General features: G+C 44.9%; 1 protein-coding gene across 1 annotated transcript in view; it reads left to right on the forward strand.

Annotated features, from left to right (window-relative positions):
- The window catches only part of FRMD4A (FERM domain containing 4A), a 327,824-nt gene extending 312,788 nt beyond the window's left edge, over nucleotides 1-15,036 (forward strand). Inside the window, exons 27-29 of the mRNA XM_019663415.1 lie at nucleotides 1,461-1,557; nucleotides 3,713-3,784; nucleotides 14,950-15,036. Coding sequence (XP_019518960.1) covers nucleotides 1,461-1,557; nucleotides 3,713-3,782 — 167 coding nt within the window. The 3' untranslated portion in view covers nucleotides 3,783-3,784; nucleotides 14,950-15,036. The remainder of the gene's footprint in view (nucleotides 1-1,460; nucleotides 1,558-3,712; nucleotides 3,785-14,949) is intronic.
- Nucleotides 15,037-27,863: the final 12,827 nt, after the last annotated feature.

Raw genomic sequence — 27,863 nt, forward strand, 5'->3', positions numbered from 1 at the left:
GAAACCATGCTCTTCCTTAAGAAGTTACAGTCCCTTCTCACTCCCTCGCTGAGAGAATCATGGTGACACTTGTTCAGCCGCTGCCGCCAGGTGCCGCAGGGCTCTGGGCAGCAGCCTGTAGTCACTCATTTACATACAGCACCCAGAAGGAGAGGGGTACTCATGCGGTGACAAGACTCTGCCTCATACCGACTATAACAAAAGAAGGGAGAAGGGTTTTGAGACATAATAAAAACGATTTTGAAAGTAAAAGAATGAGAGCAGCAGATGGAAAGGACTGCAAGTCAGGATCGACTTGTGCCTGGAAGGAGGGTTAAGTAGATCTAGGGGAAGGAGTGATCCTAAAACGAGAAAACGGGGGCTCATCTTTGGGGAACTGAAGGAGATGCTGGGGGCCTCGGGAGAGCAGAGCCAAGAGGAATGGCCGCTTGGTCGGCTGCCCAGGTGTGCCAGGCGACACAGCTCCTGCCTTCTGTCCCCGTATCCCCCCCGTTGGCTCATTTATTAGGGCACACTGGCCAAATGACACGTTCCAGAGACAATAATGAAAATGATTGAGGCGTTCATGAGAGAACCATGGACTTCAAGGTCCTAGAACCTTCTCCATAATCCTCCTTCATCTGTAAAACAAGTCCAGTGACATCTGCCGTTGACTTTGGGGGGATTTTGAGTGATCGAATGAGGGGGGTACGTTATCCGTACTCTGTGATCCTGTTAGCAGCTGCAGCACCTGACAGAGGGCCAGAAGTGTGCATGTCCCCTGGAAATCGCAGCACTTGTCTAGTAGATTTGTTTTACTTAAAGAGATTAGGTAAATCTTTGGAACAGATTTTAGACTACAACATCTCCGAGGCTGTATCTGAGGTTTCCTGATGAAAAGGATTGCATTCCCAAGAAAGCAAAGGATGCACTGAAGGATTGACTTCTTACTAAGTTTTCCCAACTAGAACATCCCTGCCCACATCAATAAACTCCTCGTAGTCAAATTTGAATGAGCTCTGACAAGCCCTGCACCCTTTGAAGTGTCCAAAGGGGTAAATTATACACCCGAAAACGGCAGAGAGCCAGCTCTGAGAACCTTTCTGGAGGTTCTCTGTTCACAAGAAAGGCAGTTTTGACACTGGGACCACATCTGAAAATGTCCTGAGATGTGCTTCCCCAGTGTCCAGAGAAACAGGCCCTCCGCATTAGCCCTGCCCAGGACTCCCTCAAAGGATTGTGGGGCGTTAGGTTCTTTGCTCCTGTGGGGCTGTCGCCATCCCTGTGGCCATGTCCCACCAGCAGAGTGGGGACCTAGGATCCCAGGTCAGCTTGACCGAGTAGGGCGCTGCCTGTGGGGGATGGGGTGGGTGTCTCCACAGCATGACCCTGCCATGGGGTCAGAGCCAGCATCTCTAGAAAGAAGCGCCTTCACTTGACCCATGTCTGACCGCTGTCTTTTCTGTGCCACCTGCATACAGCTGCCTTACCTCAAAGCCAGAGAAGCTCAACGCCATCGAGTGAAATCGGAGCGACCCCCCCAAGCAGTCCCCACCACATCCTAACCTGGCAGACTGGGTGAGTTCTCTCAGACCTTACACCCTCCTCACAGGTGGAGAACGATGCTCAGCCTTCCTGGTCAGTGAGGGAGAGGGTAATGAGTCTGAGAGCCTAGAGACAGAGGGTTCGGCAGGAGAAGGACGAGTGAAACGCCTTCCTTTCCCAGAAGCCCCATGAATTGCACTTCCTTCTACCCTTGTCCTTTCCATCGCTGACCCTGTAGATGGGGAGGGAATTCTGTCTGCTCTATTTTAAAGTTGGTGGCTGCCCCAGGAATGTGGGGGAGGTGGGTGCCGGAAGTCCAAGTGTGCTGCTTTGGTCAGAATTCCAGACAGCATTTGATTTGGGCTTCAGTTATACCAGGCGGACGTTAAAATGCCAGGCGAGGAAGAGGAGAGAGAGGTGGAAGAGACCCATGCTGGGCCCCCATGTTTCACCTGCTTCTTGGGGTGCCCACTGTCTTCGTGTCGGGATGCACCTGAAGAAGGCAGGAGGCTCAGATCTCGTCTGTCCTGGCCAAGCGCCTGTCTTTAATCAGCACGCCAAGGGGACCAGGGACCTTGAGACCCTTAACAAGTGGCCCACAGCAAAATAATGAAACCAACATTCAGCTCCTTGTACAGCGTTCAGTGTAGGCAGACAGCAGAATCTCATGCACATTTGGGGTGTTCTGATCTGCTGAAGTGTCTGGCAGACGCACGTAGCCTGCCTTCCTCACAGTTCCTGCCTCTCCTGTTGCTCCTTAGCCATCGCCTCTAAGTGGATGTTATGTTCTATCAGTGCCTGCTGGTTAAAGGAGTGAGGGGCACCTTTATCCAGCTTTATTGTTTCTAGTTTGTGGGAGCAACAGTGGGGGTCTGGAAAAATCTGACAGCTGTCTGGGAGTTGAATTATCAGAATACAGCAGGACCAGAATTGACTCCACTGAATACATTGCTGGCTTCCATGCTTGGCAGACATTTTTTTTTTCCCCTTGCAAATTGATCTGTAGTGATTTCAAACCCGGCTTGCTGGGGCCTTAGGATTTGACATAAGGTAGGGGAGCTGTGTTTGCAAAAGCTGAGAGACGCTTCTAACACAGATGAGCTCCGATAATCCTCACTGTAACCTTGCACGGGACTGGGCAGATGTTTTGGTATTATAGATGAGGCCGAGAGAACGTAAGTGACTTGCCCAAAGTCACATGGGTGGATGGAGCTGGAATGTCAGCCCTGTCACTCTCCTCTGGCCAGTCATTCATAACGTTTAGTCCCCAGAGCAGCAGCATGAGCACCACCTGGGATCTTGTTCCAAATGGAGGCTCTCGGGCCCACCCATGACCTGCTGAGTCAGAAGCTGGGGCTGGAGCCTGGCAGCCTGTGTTTTAGCAAACTCTCCAGGGGATTCTGATGCCCATCACGTTTAACAGTCAGTGCTCTTGTGTCCACTTCCGCTTCTTGGTCTGTCTTTCGGGCAGCAGCTGCCCCTCTGCCCTTATTACAGACAATGAAAACACTCCCTTACACACCATGCACACTCCAGCTCTAACCGGTGTGGTCAGATAGCCACTGTAAGGCCTAGGGCACAAGATTCATTCATAAGAGAATGACAGCTCTTCTCTGTGGTACCTCCAGTCGTTACACCATCTCACCCAAATAAGGAACTTTCAGATTCCAAACTCTCTCTCTGGATCCTCCAGATTTTCTGGATCCTGCCCAGTCTCACCTGATCCAAGTAAATATTTTGATTTGACTGTCAGCAGGCTCTGAAATTGACAAGGCACCCCTCCCATGCCTGCACACCTGAGCTGGTCTTGAAACCTGCCTGTGTTTCACCACATAGAGCTAGTGAGCACCCAACACAAATTTGAAACAAAAAGATATCTTGGTCCTTGAAGTAAATTCTTTTATCAGATTAAGTTGAGTTGTCATTAACAATGACTCCTTGTGATGTGGTTAAAAAACATGAGAAATGGGTAAAAGGCGCCAAAGCCTGCCTCCCTAACAAAACTAGAGCGGTCTTTGGGCTCACTCATGGGGGTGGAAAGCTCTCATGCCTTACTTGTCTCTTAACACTTGGGTGTATAGTCAACTGGTCGCGCCAGTGTGTTAATGAGCTACTAATCATGTCTGTGTCAGTTCCTCGCTTTAACATGACATCTCTTCTCTTCCTTCCTCTGCTTTCCTTTGTTCAGAGAAGCAACAGAACACTCGCCCATTATGGACGGGTCTGAGTCTCCAACTCACCAAAGTCCCGATGAATAGAGGTATCGTAAGGGAACGTTTTGTTCTTACAGCCCTTCCCCCTTCGCCACTTAGGAGTCTGTGATCGCAGATGTGTTGCATATGTGTTGCCCTTGCCCATATCATAATTCCCAGAAGGAAACATCTGTGTGGTGTGGAAGCCATTATTTTTATGTCTGATTTCTAGATACATGTGGCATTCGATGTTTATATGTATGTTTTTACATCAGACGTTAGATATTCTTATGCTACTTCCCAGAAAAGACCTCAGCGTATGTTTTTGACCTTCCCAGGCTCCTCGTTCAGGCAGATGCTTATAGGTGATTTTACTGGTTTAGGAATTGATGTCCATGAGAAGAACAGCATCATGCAGTTCGTTTCAAAGCACCAAGTTGATCCAGAAGCACCTGGAAATCAGTCACAATTTCATCCCAGCATTCTTGAGTGGCAGTTGTGTCACTCTACCAGATGCTATGGGATCCTGCTTTCCAAAATGTGGTCCATAGACAAGTGGCATCATTTGGGAGATAGTTAGAAAGCTAGACTCCTGGGCCTACTGAAGTTGAATCTGCATTTTAACAAGATCCCTAGTGAATGAAATGCACTGCGATGGTGGGCGTGAAAACAGTACTGCCTGGCCTGGGTTCTGTCCTCTGGGACCAGAAGGCAACTGGGAGGTAAGACTGATATTCAGGAGCATTTCAGGGATTAACTGAAATGATAAGGATGCCATTCAGAAGTGGATAAAGAGTTAAAAGTGTATTCAATCAAAAAGTGGAAACCCTGACTATATTCTAGGAACCATGCTAGAGACCAGAGTTCCAAGAGTTCAAGTTCACATCAGCAATTTGAAAATGTATCAGACATACAAGGGGAGGTATACAAGGGAGTAAGAAACTTGCAGCACTTCTAGATGAAGTGTTCTGAGACTTGAAACAAAGTGCTAAAAGGAATCCAAGGGAACAGGACTTCTGGCTTTGTGGAGACACTGCATGAGCTTGGCTTCAGAGGCTTGTGGTGGGAAGTGGGGGTTAGACAGGAGAGGGCCATTCCAAAGGGCAAAAACACAGGCGCAGAAACGAGCGGGGTGTCTGGGGAACAGCAGAGAGCCTCGTGTTGTTGAGAAAGAGCTGGACATCACCCTGAGTAGTAGGGTAAGACAAGATCCTGAACAAATTGGGAGACACTGAAGTTTTTACTACAAATCCCAAGTTGGCAGATAGGGGATTAGGAAAATGGGGTGAGTCTTTGAGAGGAAAAGGGTGTTAAAATTCAGCTGAGTAAATCTGAAAGATCTTACTGGCTTTGTTCAGTGATTCATGCGTCAGGCTGCATCCCACCTCGCAGGCTGGAAGGAGCTCTGAGGAGCTGTACCAGTTGGAAGACTTTTGTAGTCAGAAAGCAGCTGGGTCAAGGAGGCGAAACTAGGTGAAACGGCGGTCGGTTATTGCCAGGTCACTTTCCTTTCAGATCAGGCAGGTGACCTCACTAGTGCTGATCGGGCGATTCCTGGCTGACTGGTTTAAGATTCCATGTCTGGGAGATAGCTGAAACTGTAAGTCTCAGTGTGGTTATAAGTGACTATTTTTGGGCCTGTGGTCTTGTTCTTAACAATTTCTCCCCTTTGATCAGACTCTCAGCCTGAGAGATGTGACCAAAATTCAAGGCATTAGTGTTACTCTCAGCTTCCGCTCTTGAGTCCTCTGAATTTTTTGCTGAATTGGTGTGGTGACGTCAGGTTCACATCCTGTAAGTGGGTCATTCTCTGACCTTTGGTTCTTAGGGGGATCGTTTGCTTGATGGCTAGTGGCTACAAACATGCATTTAACGCTATCAAGAGAAGACAGTGCACCAAGGTACTATGATTATTATAAGCAGGATAATTCCCAGTGTCTGGGGTGTACTTTGGAGCCATGGTCCCCAAAACCCCAAACAACAAGAATCAAATAAGTCAAAAAAAGGCCTTATTGAAGGAGTTGCTTAAGCCAACTGGCTTGTTCAGTAACCTTATGTAGCTGAGTCTCAACTTCCCCAGTGTCAATCCAGGTACAGCCAGTGGTGGTGGTCACAGCACAGTCTGTGGGTCAGGACTCAAAAGGGAACGACCACGCAGGCCAATAAAGCTCAAGGGTCTGTAGCCTGCACAGTTTGTTTTATTCTGGTCACCCTTGCCTTGTGTCCCTGTCTTTGTACAGAGCCAGGACGCAAAGTTCCCGGGTCTGGGGTGGTTAAGCTGACACAGGGAGATGGACCCCCAGGGTTAGAGACGCTGAGTTTAGTGTAGAGAAGCAGAGGCACTGGAATTTGCAGAAGTTTGGGACAGACTCAGCAGTATCATGGCGAACCCAGCAGTCCTGTGGAGATGGGATTAACACCTTTTCAATGGCCTGAGGTATATGAGCAGTGGTCAGAGAGGGAAGGTGGAACGCCAAGCTACGTTCCTGGTCTGACCTCTTGGGAAGAAGCAGGCTGCCCTGATGTTGGCTGCTTCTCTTCCCCGCCAGGGTGGTTGTAGTCAGGTGGTTGTGGGGTCCCCAGCTTTTGTACAGGACCACAAGTCTGTACCCAAGGGTCCACACCCCATGATTTGGCAGTGGTTACGAGTTCTTGGTATGCCCATTGCTCCAGTTCTGACAAGACTTCATTGCAATGGAACTGACAGGAAAATTTGGTTATGTCTGTGATATACAGCATTTTAAGGTAACTGGAATTATGACTAATGATACCAGGACATACCAGATTTCTAGGAATTTCATAATTTCTAGAACACACTGATTAAAATTATTAACCCTTAGGATCCTTAATTCCTAGTGAGAACTAAAATGTAAGCAATTGTGAACTGTTTGTTACACTAGCATTCTATGGATGGGCAAACTTATAATTACGTTTCATCATTTCTAGAATATTCTTCCTCACAGTAAATTTTTCAGTGTGACACGAAACGTGTTGACTGATAGACCCAAATATCTTTAGTTCCTCTGTAAAAAAGGAAGCCAAAAGTTGATAAAACTCTGTTCAGTAATTAGTGTCTTAGTATTTTATCTGATTTGAAAATGATCTAGATATTCAATGACTATCCATCATTTAACTTACCTCAGTATAACTTCAAGGTTTCAAGTTACCAAAAAGCTTTTGGAAACGATTTTTTAAGTAGACATCCCATAAGCATAATTATTGTTGAAAAGTTCACTTAAACTTTTATTACCTACAGCTATTTAGTTGTTCTTAACAATTTAGATTACTCATGAAAATGACATGAGACATTAAACAGCCGGTCATCTTAAGTTCTCTTTCCTGCTGACAAAAGATACTACCCTCCCAAAATCCAGAGTCACTCCCAAAGAAAGATAGCTGTCCCTGGGAGAGAAAGCGATAACCAGTGGGTCTGGGTTTGGAGAGGAAGGGACAACATGAAATATTATCTGTGTCTCCTGACCACACACTACTGACAGAGATCGGGGAGAGCCGACTCTGGTAAGAATTCTCATCCTTCGCCAGCTTCTGCCAGTTTTCCCAGGATCCTGTCTGCAGGCTCCGGAGTGAGTGGGGTTTAAAGTAGAGCGTGCAGCTCTGTTTATCTACCAGAATTTGGCAGGGTTTTCCACGGATTGAATTCTAGTTTCCCTTGGCTGTGTAAGGGAATAGCTGGTAGCAGGTCCAGGAGAATCCCTTGGAGTCCCATCAACCCCTGGGAGGGGCCCATCTGGGGGCCCTCCTTCCGGGGAAGATAGGGGGGTGTCTGTAAGGCCACTGACTTGGCAGACCTTTGTTTACAGTCTTACAGTTTCTTCAGAGTGGAAAGGCAATTCAGAGAGGATTAGACTGTGAGTAGTACTCAGGTAAAGGAGGATGAAGGGGAGCAGGTGGAGTCCTCCAGTCCGTTTTAGCTACCTCTGCCTCTTTTGTCTTTAATTTTTCATTACCCGTTTACAATGACTCTTTCATCAGTGAAGCTATTTTGGAATCGTGAAGCCTTTGGAGGTTTCTGCATGCCAATTAAAATAGGTATCCCATTCTGTCTGATTTGGAAGGCCTTGCTTTCAAGTGCATGTCTTAAACGAGCCCTCTTGTCTAATCAGAACATTCCCCATAATGGCTGTCAACCTACTGGGTTGTCGGAAAAGTCATGACGCATTTTTGCAACGAAAAACATAGAAAGAATACGGCATGACTTTTCCAACAACCCAATATATATAAGGAGGTAAACTGAGGCAAGCTTGAATGAACAGAAATTGGGTTTATTCGGGAATAGCAGAGGGATTGCACTTATGGAAATGCATGCTATGGCCAGAGACAGGTCAGTCTATTGAGGGTTTGGGGCAGGCTGTTTATGGATAAGGAATGTAAAGTGGGGCAAGGCCGGGCAGAGTCCAAGCAGTCGGTTCATTAGCTTGAGGATGTTCACTTGTCAGGAGATAAGTCTTGGTCTTCTGTTAATCAGGCATTTCCGGGAAATTGATCTCAGTTCTTAAGTTCTGTTCTCCTGAGGGCGCATGTGTGAGGTTCCCTATTTCATATCCTCCAGCTCCATTTTAGATCGAAATCCTTTTGCGTTTCCCCTCTTGATCAAGATCTTTTGCAGAAAGCCTCACTGACCAGGCATGTTGTTTTCCTTCTTCCTTTTGTTTGTTTCTTGATCAAAGACGTTGTTAGATGGAGTACATGTCCCTTGGAGCTGAGAAGGACCATCCTCGGGTTTAGTCCCTTGGAGGAAGGAAATGGCAGGTGGCTTTCATTGGTTTTATTTGAACAAGTGTCAACACCAAAATTGATATTTGGATTGGGGAACTGGATCAGGCGACAAAGAGTCCAGACGTGGCATGAACAGACTTGGTGGATGGGGATTGGCTGGTGTCTTGCTGCTGCTTTGAGAAGAGCTGTAGAGCCCTGTAAGGTCAGGTTAAGTTTCCTGTATGAGACTGTTGACTGACTCCCTTTTAATTTGGTTCTACATTTTGATCAAGTCCCTGTTGGGGTGCTGATGACTCAATATATTGCCAGGGGTTTCTTCTGCATGGACTTCGTCCATTTTGTCTTCATGCCACGATTGGACAGCTTCCTTCAGGGTGAGAGAAGCTTTTGTAATTAGTAGCAGCTAAAAGGCCACATTTGAGCAACTTCTTATAATGGGTGAACATGGAGGGTCAAGGCAGGTGTTGTCAAGGGTACAGGCATTAGATATCATTTCAAAACATTGGGCAAGCATCAGTCTGTCAGGTTTGGTATTTTCACAAAGACAGGATTGACAACAACCGAGGACTTTAAAAAGCACAACCTGAAACCAAATGACAAAGAGCAAATTAGTACAGATCTAACCCACGAGCCCAATCCTATTGGTAACCAGCTGAATAAATCAAAATTTCAAGATGAGTCAGATTGGACTTGTAACCAATGGGCTTGTTCTAGGAGTTTATGTAATTGAACCGCGACTTTCCCGGAAGTGTTAGTACAAGTGGTGTCACTACAGATACCTTCTTGTTCAGCTAAGGGATAATCAAGGCCCGTGCTACTGTGAAGGACAGCTTTACCTCGAGAGTCTAGGATTTTGTTGGGCACCTGTGGCCTTACCAGTAGAGTCAGTGATGTTTCCAAGGATTAAAGAAGTTTCTGATCACAGCCTCATTCGTACTCGCTCCTAACCAGAGAAGTAGGGATTTGCCAAAGGAAGCGAATCCTGAATGCCTCCTGGTAAGTCCTAACTCGATGATGTAAATTCTGGGGAGTTGACTGAGTTTGGTGGTGGACAGTTAGCAGTATAGTATATAACCTGACGGCACTGCCTGGTTATAAGCACCAGCCTTCTAGGCAGCCATAGCCCCAAGGAGCTTGGTAAGCACCGCAGACAAAGACAGATCATGTCGGGTAAACCAATTCTTCATGGGCTCATTTGCATGGATTGTTACACTTGCCCATTCAAACCAGGGGTACCTGAGCTTTTCGGTAGAGCTCGCAAGTAAATCTCCTAGCCTGAAATAGAAAGTTGTTTTAAATTCCTTGCAAAGGTAGCTGCTGGTAAGATTTTTTCTCATGATAGGGGCAGCCAGTTTAGGTAATCATCAGAACGTGGGGATGCAAGCAAGGTAGGGTTTGCATAGGTATTTGTATCTGATTGGACCAGTACAGTTACAGTCAGAGAAAGAAAAAAAAAGGTAGTGGGAAGCCTGGCTGTGAAAATTTAACTCTATAGCTGACATCGAAGGGAATTAGGGAATTGTTTACAGTGGCATTAGGGATAGAAGAAAAACTGGTTACAGGAAGGACTGGGGTCTCCAACATCATGGGAGAAATAGAGCTTGAGATAGCAAACGCAGCAGCCTGAAAGGTTCTCTCCCTTGGCAATCATGGGCAATACAGACGAGGGCATTACATAAACAGATGAGATCAAGGAACAAGGGAAAACAGGTAAGTAGAAGACTGTGCTTTTCATAGTAAAGGGATGGAAATCCAGCTTTAAGTTCTATAAGCCTGGTCCGGTGTTTGGGATAGCTGTCTACATCCGATGTTGTCTGCTTCTGGCTGCTGGGAGATCCTGAATTTGAGGTCATCAGTGGCTTTGCTGGTCAGGTCCTGTGACTCCTTTAAGTAGGGATGTATGAAGCCGGGGTCAGGTGCCTTCAAGTTTAGCTGTGCAGGAACTGGCGAGCGGTACCAGCAAGGGTCCTTTCCAGCGAGAGAAGAGGGACCCCTCTGGGTGATGTCTTTCCAGTAGGTGTACTCTCTAAACATAGGACATGAGGAGTCAGACAGCAGCTTATATTCTTCTTTAGCTTGTGAAAGATGTTTCTGGAAACAGAAAAAAGGTAACTAGCAATATTTTAATAAGTCCCATTGGGCAGTTTATGGTCAGACGATGGGGAGTTAGGCAGGTGCATGGGTCTGCCAGTTACTGTTTCGTAGAGAGTGAGCTGATGTTCTTCAAAAGGTCAGGACCTTAGAGTCTCTGGACCAGTGACAGCACCTCAGTCCAGGGAGGTTCTGAAGCCTCACAAAATTTTCCTAATTGGGTTTTAATGATGCCACACTAGTCATGAAGATTGGTGTGGGCAATGCAGCCTCCAAGGCATAGGAAGGACTCTGCAGAGCTCTTGGGTTGCCTGGCCAGTAAAATGAGTTCAGAGGTCACAAAGCAAACAGTGGGGTCACCCCTTGTAGGGATGGTCATTTCTTTACAAAAAGGCAATTGCTCAACAGGAAAAAGCTTCTACCCAGTGAGAAACATACAGACCATGACTAATACATATTTGTTCCCTTGTTCTTAGCAATTATGTTTAGATTAATCATGGAAATTTCTCAAGATATTAAACAGTGAACAACCAATCTTCCTAGCTGACAAATTTTATAAGAGAGATAACGTGAATTTATTTGACTAGTAAACCCAGGTAGAATCAAAGTTGTATGTCTACATTATATTTAATGCTGATAACTCTGAAGACATACCTATTTTAATTAAACCAACAAACTTAAACTAGCTTTTATTTACTAAAGATTTATCCTAGATCATACGAACTTGAAAAGCATTGGATTAAGTTTCTGTATTTCTGAGAGTTTTAGAATACTTAATTTGATAAGTGCTTATTTTTCTTGAAGCCATTTAAATAGAGCTCTTTTACAAATTATTTTTGGCAACACCATTCCGAAGTAGAAAAATGGACATTTACAACATACATAAACATACAAACAGATGCAAACAGAGATCTTAAGTTTTCATTTTAAAATTTTAACCTTGAGATAGGTAATGATAATGCACAACTCACTAGTTTATAAAAGAATAATTGGATCCAAATCACATTTCTGCCAGAAACTTGAGGATTCTATTTTTTTATGTATGCCTTAGGGCTTTCAGAGGCAAATTAATTACACGAAAATTTTCATGAGGTTGGCAGGTGACCTAGTGTCGATCTAGCCTGTTGCGTGACCCTCTTATCCTAGCATGGGAGCCTTAGAATTAGGGGGCGTGCATGTGCAGAACTTTTAAGTGCCCATCAATTTTGCAGTCTTGGCTTCTGAGGTTCCCATTAACAATAGAACTATTATTCCTTTACGTCATGTGCACATTAACAGAAACCAGCAGTAACCACAGAGATGAAACTGCGGACTGAACCAGGAGACCCCAGCAAATGGGGACTGTGGGCTAACCAAGGGCTGGTGACTCGGGTTACAGGTGGAACAGTCTGCCAGCCCAAGCTGACCTGCTAGGCCCTGGACTGCAGGCTGACCAAGGGCCCAGGACTCTGTTAGCATTTCCGTCAGTCTAGACTCACCCATTAACCTGGACTGACCGGAAAGCCAGTTCGATTGATAGCTCAATGCAAAGAGAACAGAGCTGGGAACCTAGGGGAACTTACCATGGCCCTCAGAAATGGCGAGAAAGGGAACTCACAGGGTTCCTAAGTACCAGCGCCTGTGTTTCTTGTCTGTGAAGCTGTGAGCTACCTCCTTTGGGTTCCATCACTGCCACGAAGCTGTTAAAAAAAAAAAAAATTCAACTGACTCAATTTTCAAGATATTTTGGGCTTTATTCATTTAAGTTGCAACCTAATTCCATGAGGAATTAAAAACTGTACTTGTCTTACAAATCTAGCCTTTACAAGAACAGAAACGCAGCATTCAAAGCCTACCTATCCTTTTTGCCAATCCCAAAACCTCCCCGAGTCATCTCAAAAGGCTTGCAGATACTGTAAAAGATCTACTTTAGAAAACAAAAGTCCTTCTCGGAGGAACTTGTATTCACTCATAAATGTTCTACCTGCCTTCTGCAGGAGCTCTTACCTTGAAATGCAAACTTCAGGGAGGTAATTCTTATCAGAAGGAAGAAAAGAGGGGGAAAGCTATTTGGAACTTAGGCGAATGACAAATCTTAAGTGTCTTCTCCCCAAATATTAATAAAACGTTTTAGCCACCTGAGCAGGTAACCTTAACTTATTCCAACTTCCAGAAACACGGTTTGGATCCAACTGTTCTTTTATAAACTGGTGAGTTGTGCATTATCGTACCTGTCTCTGGTTAAGAGCAAATGTGGACCAGGGCTTGCTAATCCTTTCACCTCCACTTCCTGCTCCTGGGAACTGCATTCTCAGGAAACTGACATCCTCAGGCTGTGCTAGCCACCTGGCCTCCCTGGGCATATGCCTATCTTTGAACCAGTGACTGTGGCTGGAGGACTCTTAATTGGCCCACCTGGGTCACTTGGCCACCCTTGGTGCAAGGGTGGGGAGTGACATCAGGGTGTCACCCCCATCCCCATCCTCACCCCCAAGGAAAAGCATATGTCCACTGTGAGGCCCAACCACCTTTTGCCATGAAAACTTTTCTCAATCCGTCAGGTACAATTGGCAAAAGTCAGTTTTCTCGGGGCCGAGAGGGAGGCTGCAGGGTGGGTGTAATGGAGTCGGCCATTCACCACCTAAATGCAATAATGTACAGCCATGGCCATACATAATTAAGGGACTTTCTGTTACTTTGCTTCTGAAGCCACATCTATACAGCAGTAACCCTGGTATATTTCAGGGGTTCTGGGCACAGGACTCAATAAAGCCCACAGTATGCTCACAGATACCTTGGGATTTTCCAGCTTTCTTGGGATTTTTTAAAGCCAGATGAGAAACAGTTACAAAACGCAGAAGGCTTTCATCCATTTGTTGCTGGAGGTGTCAGCAAATGCAACAGAAAAGGGGTGACCATTCTAATCATAAACTAGTTCGTGAGGCTGTGTTTAAGAGGCTCTTAAACTTGGTTTTCTTTGAACCAGATTGAATTAGGGTCTCTTCCTGTCACCCACCCCCAACTATAACCCTAGCACTAGGTATGGGGAGACCAGAGGCAGGGAGAAAAATCTTCTGACATTTATGGAACGTTCTTATGCTATTTCCAAATAGAGCTTTCTTACCCCCTAACAGGCAGATGCTCTGGGGAGGTCAAACTCGAAAATCCAGCATTAACAACACACAGACCCAAAGCCACAGACCAATGTCATTCACAGGAACGTTACTTCAAAAACGGAAGGCTAAGGTCTAGAGGTTTCATCCCTTTAGGAATCAGCACAAACGAGCAGCACGAATGAAATTACACGAGTGAAAGCTAGACACACAAGAATGAGCACACAGGACACTCCAGGCCAGTTTGCAGCTGTTCCTGAACAGAGCGCCAGGTTAGCTGTGCCAGCATCCGGGGCTGCGGCCAGCAGGACTGGGGGAGGAACAGCACCGGACACCATCTGCTCAGGCAGGCCACATGGGCTGCTCCAGGCGGAGCAGCCAGCCTCTGGGCACCTATTGGGCAAATTCCAACCATTCTCACACTCACCGAGATGAACTTCAGCCTTTACCTTGCCCTGAAAGAACTAGTTTAGGATTACTAGACAGGGGCTGTTTTTTCCTAAAAAATGATATCCCTAGTGATGAGTATTTGCTTCAACGTACGTATCAATGTGATTGTTTCTTGATGTGTAAAAATTACTTCTACTCAACCTACACAGGGATGCCTACCTGAAAGACCTTTTCAAAAAGTCTTATTTTCTATATACTTTCCTTTGTACTTTCAATAAATCTTTTTTTATAATCACAAAACATGTTATTTCAACAGTCAGCATTGATTCAAAATTTTTTAAAACTCAAAAATATCACCTCAGATTCACTATAGGGCAAACTTGACATTTCAAATGTGCTTCTAGGACAGCATAAAAATCTACTACTGCAGTCTGGTTACCCCCAGGGTCTCATGGAGGAAAACCCAAAGCAGCTGTTCTGTGGTGAAAGAAACCTGCGGAATCCAGCCCGAGGGGTTCTCAGCCTTGGCTGCCCGGGAGAATCGGTGGGGACTTGGAAAGCTCGGATGCTCAGGCACACCCCAGGCCAATGAAACCAGCATCTCTGGGGCCGGGCCCAGACATGAGTGCTTGCGAGATTCCCCACGTCCTTCCAGCACAGCCAAGCTTGAGAGCCACCGCGTAAGGAAGTGTTAGCTCCAGCTCCCTCCTTCACAGATGTTCAAGGCTCAGGCCCCCTTCACAGGGAGGTGTTTCAGTCCACCAGAGCCTTCTGTGTCCTCGGGCTGCATCAGGCCTAGTTCTCTGTGGATGGGCAGACTGCTGACCAGTATCAGGCCCTAGATAAGGAAGCACGCACTTGTGAGCACAGGCAGGTAAATGCCATGCCCCACTAACCGTCTCATCTCCTCGGATTCTCTGCAGGAGCTACAGTGATAGCTGTTTCCTGGATTCCTCCTCCCTCTATCCAGAACTAGCTGACGTCCAGTGGTACGGGCAGGAAAAGGCCAAGCCCGGGACCCTTGTGTGAGCCAGCCGGCCTCAATCTGACCGCCTCAGCGCCATTCTGAGATCACCTCACTGACTCTCATTTGCCTTACCCAGACGCACTGTCACCCTGCACCAGCTTCGGCCCTCAGCACTTTTTTTCTCCTGTCTCCGCATCCCCTCACCCTCCAAAACCTGACTGAGGAGACATTCTGGAAGGTTCCGGTCCCACTGTGTGTCCCCTGGCTCTCCTGCCTGGAGAGAGCCAGGCACCAATCCTCAATGGCACCTTGGTGGTGTCCTCCCCTGCCGAGCTAGCCCCCAGGCCAGGAACCGTCAGGGAAGCTGGCTGGCACCAAATTCCTGTGGACAAGTGGCATAGGTAAAGAACAGGAAAGGAGACGCAAGTACAGGGTGATCCAGAAAGACTGTTAAGCTGTGGCCAGCCTGCCACCTGGAGGCCAATCGAGCACTTGGAGAAGAGGATGCCTGGTGGGGATGTTCCAATGACACCTGCAATAGTACGTGGCTGTTGGGGGAGGGGAGAATGCAAAAGGAAGCTTATAACTCATCAGATGCATCAGAGGATCACAATCAGTTCTATGCTGCCAAAGATTTTAAAAATTTAAAAATAAAAACAAAAACATAAGAGGGGCCAAGAGGAAGACATTCTTTCTGCAGTGAAATCTCTTTTAAATTCTAAACTGCTACAACACACAAGTGAAAGTCAACCATTTGTAAATTGTTTCCCCTCTCTATCCTGCTCCCTTAACGTTCCACCTTCTCTCTCAGTGGAGAGCCTGAGAAACTAACATGACGTGACGGTCAAGTCGGCGAGTCTTGGCTGGCCTGGCTGGCTCGGACGTCTGCGCGCCTGGACGTGAAGGAGGGCAGACCTGTGGGAGCAGCAGGGTGCACTGTTAGCCCTGGTCCAGACAGGGGGTTCAGCCCAAGTCTAAGACACAGAGCAGCTTTCCTCTTGGGATTTGTAGGAAACGTAAGGTGATGATTGCCAAAAGTGGTTCTCTCTCATTAAAACAACCTGTAAAAGTGTGTCCTATTATTTTTGCACAAGGTGTTTCATTTTATTTTCGCTGGGAAACCAAGGGAAAAGCACACTGCGATCCATTCACGTGTTTAACTGTTGTGGCTCATTTTATGTTTGTTAGCACTTGTGTGACAAAGAGCTCAGATCCAACTTTGGTTTCCAATGTGTCACTTACTCAAAAAACCCAACTGTGCCCTTAGGTAGAAAGATTTTACTCATGCGTCTACTAGGCAGAGCAGGGCTGAAACAGTATCAGCTCCCAGGGGGCCCGTATGCCTACATCATCAGCTACCCTGACATACCACATTTGTGTGCAGGTACCAAAGGAAGAAAGAAGCAAAAAGGGCATGGGAGCTGCACGTTTACATGTGTTTTGAGCTATGCTTAATACACAACTGGAAAGCCATCAATCTTCAAAGGCCTCAAAACTACTTTTATAATAATAACAAGTGCAAACTCTTAGTTGGGTCATTCAAAATGGCACAAACACGGTCTCCACCGACGTGGTATGCTGTGCTTATTGGCGCAAGTAGGGGGCGGGGGGTATTTTTTTCTCACTTGTAATAACTTCCTATTGGAAAGGCATTTGACAGCCAGAGACAGGAGCCGGGGTGGGGGTGGTTTTGTGGGAAAGCAGAACTGAAGTTAGCTTTAGTGTAAAAACAAAAACCTTTGTTCTTTATATATGTGTGACCTAAGAGTAACAATGGACCACCAGACCAGGAGGGTAAGAATGGACATTAACGAGTGACTCACCGTGGTGCGCTGTGTGCTGCAGCTGGAAAAGCGCCGTGGACTCAGCAGGTGGGGACCCATCTGGGCGATTCGGGGTGTGGTCTCCCAGCTCTGTGTGCGGCTGGGCTGGTGATACCAGCTTGCAGAAGGGATTAATACTCCAGAACACTTTAAGGGTAAACCCTGCAGGATAAATAAAACTGGTTGTAATGTTCCTAAATGATCCTGGGGATTGATTGGGGGGGGGGGTATTTTGTTGCTCTTATTTTGATGGTCAGAGCTACAAACAGGGTTTTTTCCTTCCCTACTCGGAGACATCATACATTGGGCCATTTTTCTTTCTCGCAAAAGAAGATACGTGGATAATCAAACTGAACTATGTGCAACAGGAAAAGTCAAAAGGGAAATAGAGAAGGTGACATGGTTACACAACACGTACAGTAGATTGAGATCAAGTCTGAAGTCAGTCAGATGAAGCTTTTAGCCCAGTTCAAGGAATGAGAGCTGAAAACTTTCTAAACACTTGGGTTCTAGATTCGGGGGGCAGAAAGGAATGGAGAGGGGGAATTACAGTTCAGACAGACATCATGATAGTCTGGTAGTAAAGACGGAGATTAAGTAAAACAGGTTTTACTGTTTAGCTGCACTCAGTTACTACAAAGTGTACATAAAGTATTAGTCCTTTGAGACTGACATGATTGATGAGCGATCAGTGTGGTGGGAAATGGGATAGTTATTGTCTACAAGCACTTGCAAGCTCTCTATAGAGCCCTATTTCTTTAAGATAAAGCAAGATGAACCATGAAGCCCCTAGTCTGATAGAAAGCCCCTACTGGATTCTGTGGAAACGTGTAAGAAATTGCCTGTTGAGCCAGAAGACTGGTGAAAACACCTATATCAGACTTTGTTGTGAGACAGGTGGATTTATTTTATTATGTGGAGGTGAGTGTTGGAACTGTTAAAATTCTAATTTGTTTTTATTCAGTATTAGTTTAGTTCTAAATATAGCAAACCCCATCCAGGTGCTATCAGATGACCAGTTACTGCTTAGTTAACTAGGTGTAAAGTTTTTCATACACATTAATGTCAATAGTTTATTACAAGTTGTGTAAAATGGACTCTAGTTTAATAATGGGGGAAAAAGGATTAGGTTGCTCCTGAAACTGTAGAGCATGTAAAATGATTTTACTGGATTCTGTTCAACTGTAATCAATGAAAAAGATGTATGTTGTAGACAAAGTTGCAGAATTAAAAAGAAATCTGCTTTTAATTTATTCTTTTTGTATTAAGAATTTGTATAGTACCTTTACATTTTGCAAAACAGTGTTGTCAACACTTATTAAAGCATTTTCAAAATGAAAAGATCTCAGCTGCCTCCTGGAGATTTTGTTTCTAAGTGATAAATGCTTAAGCATGCCCTGGAAATCTGTCATTTGGGTGTCTGTGTCCTCACTGGCCTCGTTTATAAGGTCAGTTTAGGTATTCTTACCGGCTTGCTAGATGATGTAGACGAGCTTGGCTCATGGAGCAGAGGCTAATTCCTCTTATTCTAGTTTCCTTTCATTACCTATACAAATAGCATTCTCAATTGCGTATTCCTCCTACTCCAAGAAAGGATTTGAGATTAGAGGTCAGTCTTGGTCAGGATGCTATTTCAGTATCTTTACTGCTGTTCATTACAAATAGTCCCCACGGGCAGCATATGCCAGCCATGGGCACTATTCCCCCAGAACAGTCCCCAGTGGAAGACACAGGGATCTGGGCTCGGGGTCACGGTAGTCTGCGTGTGGCGCGTGGTTCTGAGAAAGATGCAGAGGGCCAACCAGGGAGACAGGCAGGATGCTCGGGCTCTACCGCCACTGTTCACCTCTGCTCACACCGCAGCTCCAAGTGTCACCCGCTGTCCACATCCTATCACCAAAGCAACAGCCCGCTGGCTTGCAGGCATAAAAATTCCTACGTTTGGGCCGGCCAAGTGGTACGTTGGTTAAGAGCTGGCTTGGGATGCCAGCTCTGAGCAGCAGGGCCCCGGTTTGGATCTCACAAGGGGGTCAGTGATGCTGCGCCCTCTACAACTAAGATGGTGAACAACAGCTCCATCTGGAGCTGGGCTGCCATGAGTCACTGGCAGCCAGCATAAGCTGCCAAGAGCCGCCGTTAGTGGCCGTCCAGTGGCCGATGACCAATCTGCCTCACCTGGGAAGAGCGCAATGATCACAATACCAACATGGGCCAGTGAAGCAACGTCCTCCACAACTAGACTGAAGAACAAAAGGACAGCAACTTGTCTGTTCCCCTCCCCCAATTCCCCAATAAAATCTTTAAAAACAAAAAAAAAAAAGTCCTATATTTATGGGCAAAATGGTAGTAACCAGCTGACTTTAGTAGAGACTTTGCCGCAAGTGAATCCCTGACCCCTAACCTAACCCAACACGCATCTCTTCACTATCAGGGAGCTAGAAGTCTGGTGGCCAAGAACATCCCGGGATGGAAAGCCCTCCCCGGATGGAAAACCCTTGCTGAAGCATTTGCCACTGGAGTGGCCTAACCCCTGCCAAAAATGAGAATAATCCGCTGAGAATGCAAAGTATGTCTGGAAGTGAGCCTATTAAGAGAGAATGTTATGCACTTCCTAAGCCTCTCCTTGGGAAAGCGACTAGGGGCTCTGTATCAACATAATCTACACTAATTTCCAACAAACAAACAGGGATCTTCTAAAAGTTTTTTACATGTAAATATGTCCTAGCTCAGGAAATTTAGTATCGCCTCATTAAGCTCTATCACATGAAAGCAACTGGCACCCATGAAGGTGGGACTTCTCCATTTCTTTCCCCCTTCTTCCTACCTTTCACCCCTATCTCTCTCTCTCTCTCTCTCTCTCTCTCTCTCTCTCTCTCTCTCTCTCTCTCACACACACACACACACACACACACTTCCCACCTGTCTCTTCTCCCCCCACCACCCTGCTCACACAGTACCAACAAGGCAATTCCGAAGTTATTAGTTTGGTTATTAGAGAACACAAAATACTACAAAACACGAAGTAAACACCCAGAAGAAAGCATTAGAAATAGCCAGGCCATTCCTTCCTTTCTCCCAAAATACCAGTTCAAAAAACCCCACACGTAAAATTCTCTCTAAAAAAAGGGGTGTCATTAAACCACTGATGAGGACTAGCGAGCAGGCGATAGGCCACCACTGAAGTCATTCATTGCATGTTCTGTGCTGAAAAAGCTTCCACTCTCCTGGGTTAGACAAACAGGCGCACGACCACAACATAAGGAGAAATCAGGTCTCCCACATTAAACAGAAGAGATTAAAATGAGTCCCACTGATAAGAGATCAACAAGTGTATAAACAGGAGCTCTCACTGACAACTCGATCGAGGAGGTGACTAGTCAAAGACATGGCAGAGAAAAGACAAAAGGACCTGCAGAGGTGTGACGCCTCTGCCTTGTACAAAGCCATGCCGTCAGCATAGTCAGTGTCTACTCAGGTAATAGCTGAAGGGCCCGGGGTTGCAGCTCAGGAGTATACACAGCAGATGAATTGATAAGGCCCATACATTTATAATTGTATCATGATTCTTTTTATCAGAAACCCTTTCTCCATGAATATTTATCCACCAGTACTAGAAATTTCCTTTTATTTTTCATTCATTCACCCATTTTCTGTCAAACTCACTCCAATCATGCTTTCAATCCCCCCATTCTACCTAAAAACTCTCGTCAAGGTCAAGGATGACTCCCCGCAATGCCAAACCCAATGATTAATTCTGTTACTTACCAGCAACACTGGACACAGTTGATCCCACCTGCTTCCTTCATTGTAACATTTGCTTCACTTGAATCCCAGGTTTTCCTCCTCATTGAAGTACAGGGCTCTTCCTTCCAATCCCCATGCCAGTTTTTCTTCATCTCCTCTCAAGGTTTGAAAGGTCATCTCTATACCAACGCCATCTGTACCTACCCCTACATCCTGGACCTCCTCTCTGAATCATGTGCATTCTACTGCCTGCTCAGCCTCTCCATGTGGATATCTGACGTGTCCAGAGCTGGACTTCTGACCTTCCCCACCAGGCCTGCTCCATTAATGACCCTCCTCAGCCCAGTTACAGGCAACTGCAGCCTTCCAGGGCTCAGGCCAAGAATCTTGGACTCATCTATGATTGTTCTCGTTCTCTCACTCCTCACGTCTGCAGCAAAACAGATGGCTGTCAATTCCCTGCTCAAGAGATTTATATTTGGGGTGGAGGGAAGGAGAAAAATATATATATAAGATAGTAGAAAGTAGTACGAAAGCAGGGATGGTGGAAGATATAGCCTCTGACAAGAAGGAAGAACGCCTTTTTCTCCAAGTCAGATAAGAAAAGCTGCTGGCAGGTATGGAGTTAGAAACAGACCTTAAGTTTGCTCCACATTCAGCCTGGTGTGAGAAAAGTGCGGCCAGTCTCTCAGTGAGTCAAGATGGAGCATGGTCACAAGGGTTAGAATACAGAATTAGATTGGAGGTGAAAAAGGTGAAGGGGTTAAGGTACAAATTGGCAGTTATCAAAACAGTCATGGGATGTAAAGTAAAGCATAGGGAATATCGTCAATAATACGGTAATAACTATGGATGGTGCCAGGTGGGCACTAGATGAGTCAGGGGGATCACTTCTTAAATTACATAAATGTCTAACCACTATGCTGTTCACCTGAAATATAAAATAATATCGAATGTCAACTCTTAATTGAAAAATTTTAAAAGGGGAAAAAGGTGATGGGGAATATGAGGTTCAAATATCCAGGTATAAAACAAATAAGTCATGCGGATATAACGTACAGCATAGGGAACATAGTCAATAATATTGTGATAGTGTGGTACAGTGTCAGATGGTTGCTGGACTTATCATGGTGATCACTTCTTTAGGTATGTAAATGGTGAACAACTATGGTATACCCCTGAAACTAATATAATATTCTATGTTAGCTATATTTTAACAAAAATCTTATAAAAAATAAAAAATAAAGTGCTCAATAGCCACAGGTAGCTAGTGACTATCATATTGGCATAGCACAGATATACAGCATTTTTATTAAGGTAGAAAATTCTGTTGGACAGTGTGGTTTGGAATGTTTATAGCTATAAAAGGTAGAATAAAAAAGATAAGCAAGCAATAGATTGTCAGAAACTACTAGATTTTGGTCCATTGATTTTTAAGTACATATTTCAATGTGATTTGACAAATATGTTATATTACCAACACAAAAATCAATATACAGTTGTCCCTCGGTATCTGCAGGGAATTGGTTCCAGGACCCCCCCCCCACCGAGACACCAAAATCCGCACATGCACTAGCCCCCAATGCAGCGGTTCTCAACCTTCCTAATGCCATGACCCCTTAATACAGTTCCTCATGTTGTGGTGACCCCCAACCATAAAATTATTTTCGTTGCTACTCTATAACTGTAATTTTGCTACTGTTGTGAATCAGAATGTAAATATCTTTTTGTTTTCCGATGGTCTTCGGCGACCCCTGTGAAAGGGTCGTTCGACCCCCAAAGGGGTCGCAACTCACAGGTTGAGAACCGCTGCGGCCTAATGTAAAATGGCATAGTAGTTGTTCATACCCTACACAATCCTCCTATATATTACTTTAAATCATCTCTAGATTACTTACAACACCTAATACAGTGTAAATGCTATGTAAATAGTAGTCATACTGTATTGTTTAGGAAATCATTGGTTTTTTTCAATTGAGCTGTTAATTTTTATGTTATTCAAGTTGTAGGAGTTATTCATATGTTCTAGATACAAGTCCTTTATATGCTTTGAAAAGTATTTCTCCCAGCTTATGGCTTGCCTTTTCAGTTTAACTGTAGCTTTCAAAAAAGTGAGGATTTTAATTACAATTAATTTTATCAAATTTTTCCTCCTATAATTCATGCTTTTAAGTGTCTTCTCTAAAAAATTTTCAATTAATCAAAAGTGGCAAAGCTATGTTTTCCTATATTTTCATCTAGAAGTTCTATAGTTTTAGCTCCTTTGTTCATGTACGTGATATATTGAGTTAATGTTTGTATTTGGTGTGGGATGAAGATCAAGAATAATTTTTCCATGGATATGAATTGTTTCAGGAATACTGAAAACATTTTCTTCCCCATTCAATTATCTTAGCAAATATTTCAAACATCAGTTGGCCATGTATTCGTGAGCTTTTTGTGTGATGCACTGAACTATATATTTACTCTAATACCACATTGTTTTGATTACTGTGACTTTACAGTAAGTTTTAAAATCTGGTGGTATAACTCCAACTTCTTTGCAAAATTGCTTAATTTTTTTGGTTCCCTTACATTTCCATAAAATTTTAGAATCAACTTGTAAATTTTATGAAAACATCAGCAAAACTAGCATGTCAGGATTTTTAAAGAAGTTGTGTTGGCTTTATAGACCGATTTGGGGAGAAGTGCCAACTTAACAGTATAGAGTCTTCTGCTCAATGAAGATGGTTTATCAATATATTTATTAGATATTTTTACATTTATTTCAGTAATAAATTATAGTTTTCAGTGCACAGCTTTTGTTAAATCGTATCCCTAATTACAATCTCAGTTACCATGAAGTGTGCAAAGCAAGGATATGCTTCCTAAATAGTTTATTCCTAGCATGAGTTTCAGGGAAGATGACACCATGCAAAATGAGACTGTATATCATGTGTTTATGTTATTATAAAGGGTATTTTTCATTTAAATTTCCAAATTTTTGTTGCTACTATATAAAAAAATTTAGTTTTCTTATACTGACCTCACTAGTTTGGTTGCTTTTCTTGTATAGGTCTTTGAATTTTCTGCATACATATTTTCTGCAAATAAAAAGTTTTACTTCTTTAAAAAAAAAATAAGAATACAGAATAGCCCAAGAGGAAAGGGAAACGGAGAATGTCCTCCAGGCATCACTTAGGGCCCAAATGACACTGGACACCTGGTGGCTGAGAAGTCCCTCCGGGCATTTACCAGCCAGGGCACGGGTGCAGACTGAGGCACGGCCCAGGCTTAGGTTTTGTAGTGTGACGTGGCAGAAGGATAACAGGGTGAGACAGGAGCCGGTCCTGCTGACGATGGAAGAGAAGAATGAAGCCAAGGAGGAGCTGACGCAGCAGAAAACAGGAAAGAACAGGATGCCCTGAAGAGGCCGAGAAACAGCAGTGGGAATAAAGGAGGGGGCAAGGTTAGGACTCCATAACCCGGCAGTAGGTAAATACTCATTTGCCCATAATACCCGGTGTGTGTGTGTGTGTGTGGGGGGGGTTGGTGAATCGATCTCATAATCAGAACATGGGAAAGTCCGTGACGCTGAGTGGGCTAGTGGGACATTGATCTGAGCTTGGGGTTGCTGGGGAAAGGATCTGGGTCTTGTTCCCTTTGTGCAGGAGCTACAAATCTGGGTGCCTGGTGTATCAGGGGACCAAAACTGAACCAGTTATTTTAACAGAGATGATCTGATAAAAACAATTGTTAAACCAGATGGTAAAGAGGTGACAGCAAAAAGGGGACACTGAGATGTCACAGAGACAAGCACAGGAAGCAACTACTGTTCTTAGGGATGGGAAACAAAGACAGAGGATCATTAGAACATACAAGCCGGAAGGAGGCGCCCTGTGGAGCTGGAAGTCAGACCTGAGGAGTGGACGCAGCTCAGCTGGCCCTGGTGCCTCAGGACCTTGGCAGGAGAGCCAGGTTCAAACTTCCAAACCGGGGGCGCTGACTAACGGTGCTGTGATCTTTGTGTGGCATGATGAAGCTGGTGCTACAAGTGTGGAAAAACTGCAAACTGGAACCAACTCCCCCTTTAGGAATTAAGTGTCACCACTGGGCTAGACATCTGTGGCTGTGCCATCGCTGTTAGGGACAGGGAGCAAACTAGGAGGAGCAGATCTTTTCTTCCCTCCTCTGGGTTCCAGTCCCTCATGTGCCCGCTAGCAGTGGGACCTAACCAAAAGCCAGCCGGCAAAGGAGAAATGTGGCCTGCAGTCTCATCACCATGCAGAGCGTGGAAAGTACGTGAGAGCTGAGAGAGAACAGTCACAGCCGGCATCTGCTGACCAGCAGCCTGGCCTTTCAACCTTTCTGAGCTGTGGCTAGTCAGCTCACTCATGGTCCCCAAGTCCCGAGGCAAAGGACAAACTAAACGATCAAAAATCAGACCTCTAAAATCTACTGCTAGAATATGGAGGGCAAGCCAGTTTCCAAATTTTAGATTTAAAAACAATGTTTATAATGGACAAAAAGCACACCTTCTTGTCCAGGTCAGTGTACCGTGAGTCACTGTCTTAAAGGAAGTGGAGTGATAACAAGTCAAAACATATCAAGATCCTTTTCCCAAAATGATGAAATCAATCATGTATTTTCTCAACTGTCTTTTACATCCACCACAGGTATTCAGAAGACAGTGTGTTCCTCTCAAAGTCATTCCTGACTCTAATGGAAATCTGAAAATAACACAAGAGAGGAACAAGAGCTAAATGCTTCTGCCCAGTGAATTGGATGACGAGAACCTCAATGGCAGGCCAGCAGCACTCCTTTGAGGCTGTGCCCTAATACCAGGCTGTCCCTGAAGTGCCTTTAACGTTAGTTGGATCAGTGGCTTGTCTGTGGGTGCGATGACCTGTACCAATATCCACAGAACACATTTGCGCGAATGCAGGTATGCTTATTTATATCTTAGTAGGATGCACCATGACACACTTGTCATGAGCCTCAAGGATTTTGAAAGCCAAGGAACTTGAGTAATGTATATGCTTTGTTTAGGGGCTAAATTCAGCAGAATATATGGGAACACACTGCGGGGACCTTGCCCAGTATTGTCCTCAGAACGGGAGGCCCAGAGGAAGGCAGCTATGATGATTACTTTTATGTGACAACTTAATTGGGACATGGGGTGCCCAGATGTCTGGTTAACATGACTCTGGGTATGTCTTGTGAGGGTATTTCTGGATGAGATTAACAGTTGAATCAGTGGACTGGGCAAAGCAGACTGCTCTCCCCACTGTGGGTGGGCCTCATCCAATCTACTGAAGGCCTGAAAAGACTGAAAAGAACAAAAGGCGTGGAAAAGGAGAAGGTGCGCGCTCTGCCTGACTGAGCTGGGACATGGGTCTTCTCCTGCCCTCAGACGGGGACTTACACCGTTGGCTCTCCTAGGTCTCAAGCCTTTGGATTCAGACTATACTTTATACCACTGGCTTTCCTGTGTCTCCAGCTTGCAGACAACAGATCACGGGACTTCTCAGTCTCCATAATCACACCAGCCAATTCCTTAAAATTACACATATGTGTATTTTTCAGTGTCCTATTGGTTCTGTTTCTTCAGAGTACCCTAATAAAACAGTTCAAGGTCTGTACAATGACTCCATGATGCCATCAAAAAACTGCCTCTAGCCCTTTCTGCTGTAGGTCCAAGTGGCTACTGTCAAAATGGGCAAGTTTATGAAACCCGGGCAGGTGGTGCTGGTCCTGCTCTGACTCAAAGCGGTCATCATGAAGAACACGGGTGATGGCACCTCAGACCACCCCGACAGCCATGCTCTGGTGGCTGGAATTGACAGCTATCCCTGAAAAGTGACAGCTGCCATGGACAAGAAGAAAACTGCTCAGAGGTCAAAAATCAAGTATTTTGTGTAAGATTATAACTATAATCACCTCATGCCCACAAGGTTCTCTGTGAATATCCCCTTGGACAAAACTGTAGTCAACAAAGATAGCTTCAGAGACCCTACTCTAAAACACAAGGCCCGACCGGCAAGAACAAATGATTCTTCCAAAAGCTGCGGCTTTAGATCTTTTGTTTCAGTCATTCAAAGTTAAACAAACAAACAAAAAAACTAACACAAAATGCCTCTGCCATCTCTTTAGCATGTGCCTCTCATCAACAAGACTGACGGATGGCTGCAAAGCAGCTAAGTATCATGACCATCTTCCAGGAAAGAATAGAGAAAAGACAAAATATGCCTGTCAGCTAAGTCTGTCTCTTCTCTTAGAAAAGCAACAGCTTTCCTGGAAGTCCCACCCAAAAGATTTCTTTCCAAGTTATTGGCAGAACCATATCATATGACCAACCCAAACCTCAGAGGGTCCTAGGAGAACAAGTAGTTTTAGCTGTGCACACTGCAGCTCTAAACAAATTAGGGCTCTGTTAGCAAAGAGAAAAATAAAACAGGGTAAGCAACTAGCACTGTCTACACCATACAGATATGGCATATAAACTTGCACACCAAAAGGAAATAAAAATAGCCAAGTCTTAAATAATAGTCTCATAAACAAAAATACAAACGCTTACATGATTTCCTCTTCTCTCAAATCCTATACTCAGGCATGCCACTATAATGATATCATTAAACAAGAGACAAAAATGACGTTAAGATTGACATGATCAGATTTCTTTTTAACTCTGTCTAGCAAAGATAACTGACAAAGGCTATGACAATATCTGAACTAGTTATGAAATTATTTCCCCTTTGCATAAAACGCAACCTACTGTGGCAGGGGGTTGCCATGGGCTACCGAGCCAGCAGCCAGCGTGAGCGGCCAGCAGCCGCAGTGAGCGGCCGTCCAGAAACTGGCGACTGATCTGCCTCGCCCAGGAAGAGCGCAATGATGGTGCCAACTTGGGCCAGTGAAGCAGCGTCCTCCACAACTAGACTGAAGAACAAAACGACAGCAACTTGTCGTTCCCCTTCCCCCAATTCCCCAGCACTGTTCCCATCTCCCCAATTCCCCAATAAAAATCTTAAAAAAAAAAAAACGCAATCTAGCACAAAGGCAAGCCATAGGGTGTGAGGAATATTTGTAATACTTATCTAACAAAGGACTCATAGCCAGACTATACAAAGAACTATAAACCAGTAAGAAAAAGGCAGGCAACTCAACTGAGAAAGATGGACAAAAATAAAATCTTGACCAGGAACTTCAAAAAAGATAATATCCAAATGGCAATTAATCATATAAAAAAGGTACAACTTGATTTGTCATCAAGGACATGCAAATGAAAGCCACAAATATGATATTTTAACCCTCCAGAGGGGCT

Source organism: Hipposideros armiger, unplaced genomic scaffold, assembly GCF_001890085.2.
Source record: "Hipposideros armiger isolate ML-2016 unplaced genomic scaffold, ASM189008v1 scaffold_390, whole genome shotgun sequence".
NCBI classification, from domain to species: domain Eukaryota; kingdom Metazoa; phylum Chordata; class Mammalia; order Chiroptera; family Hipposideridae; genus Hipposideros; species Hipposideros armiger.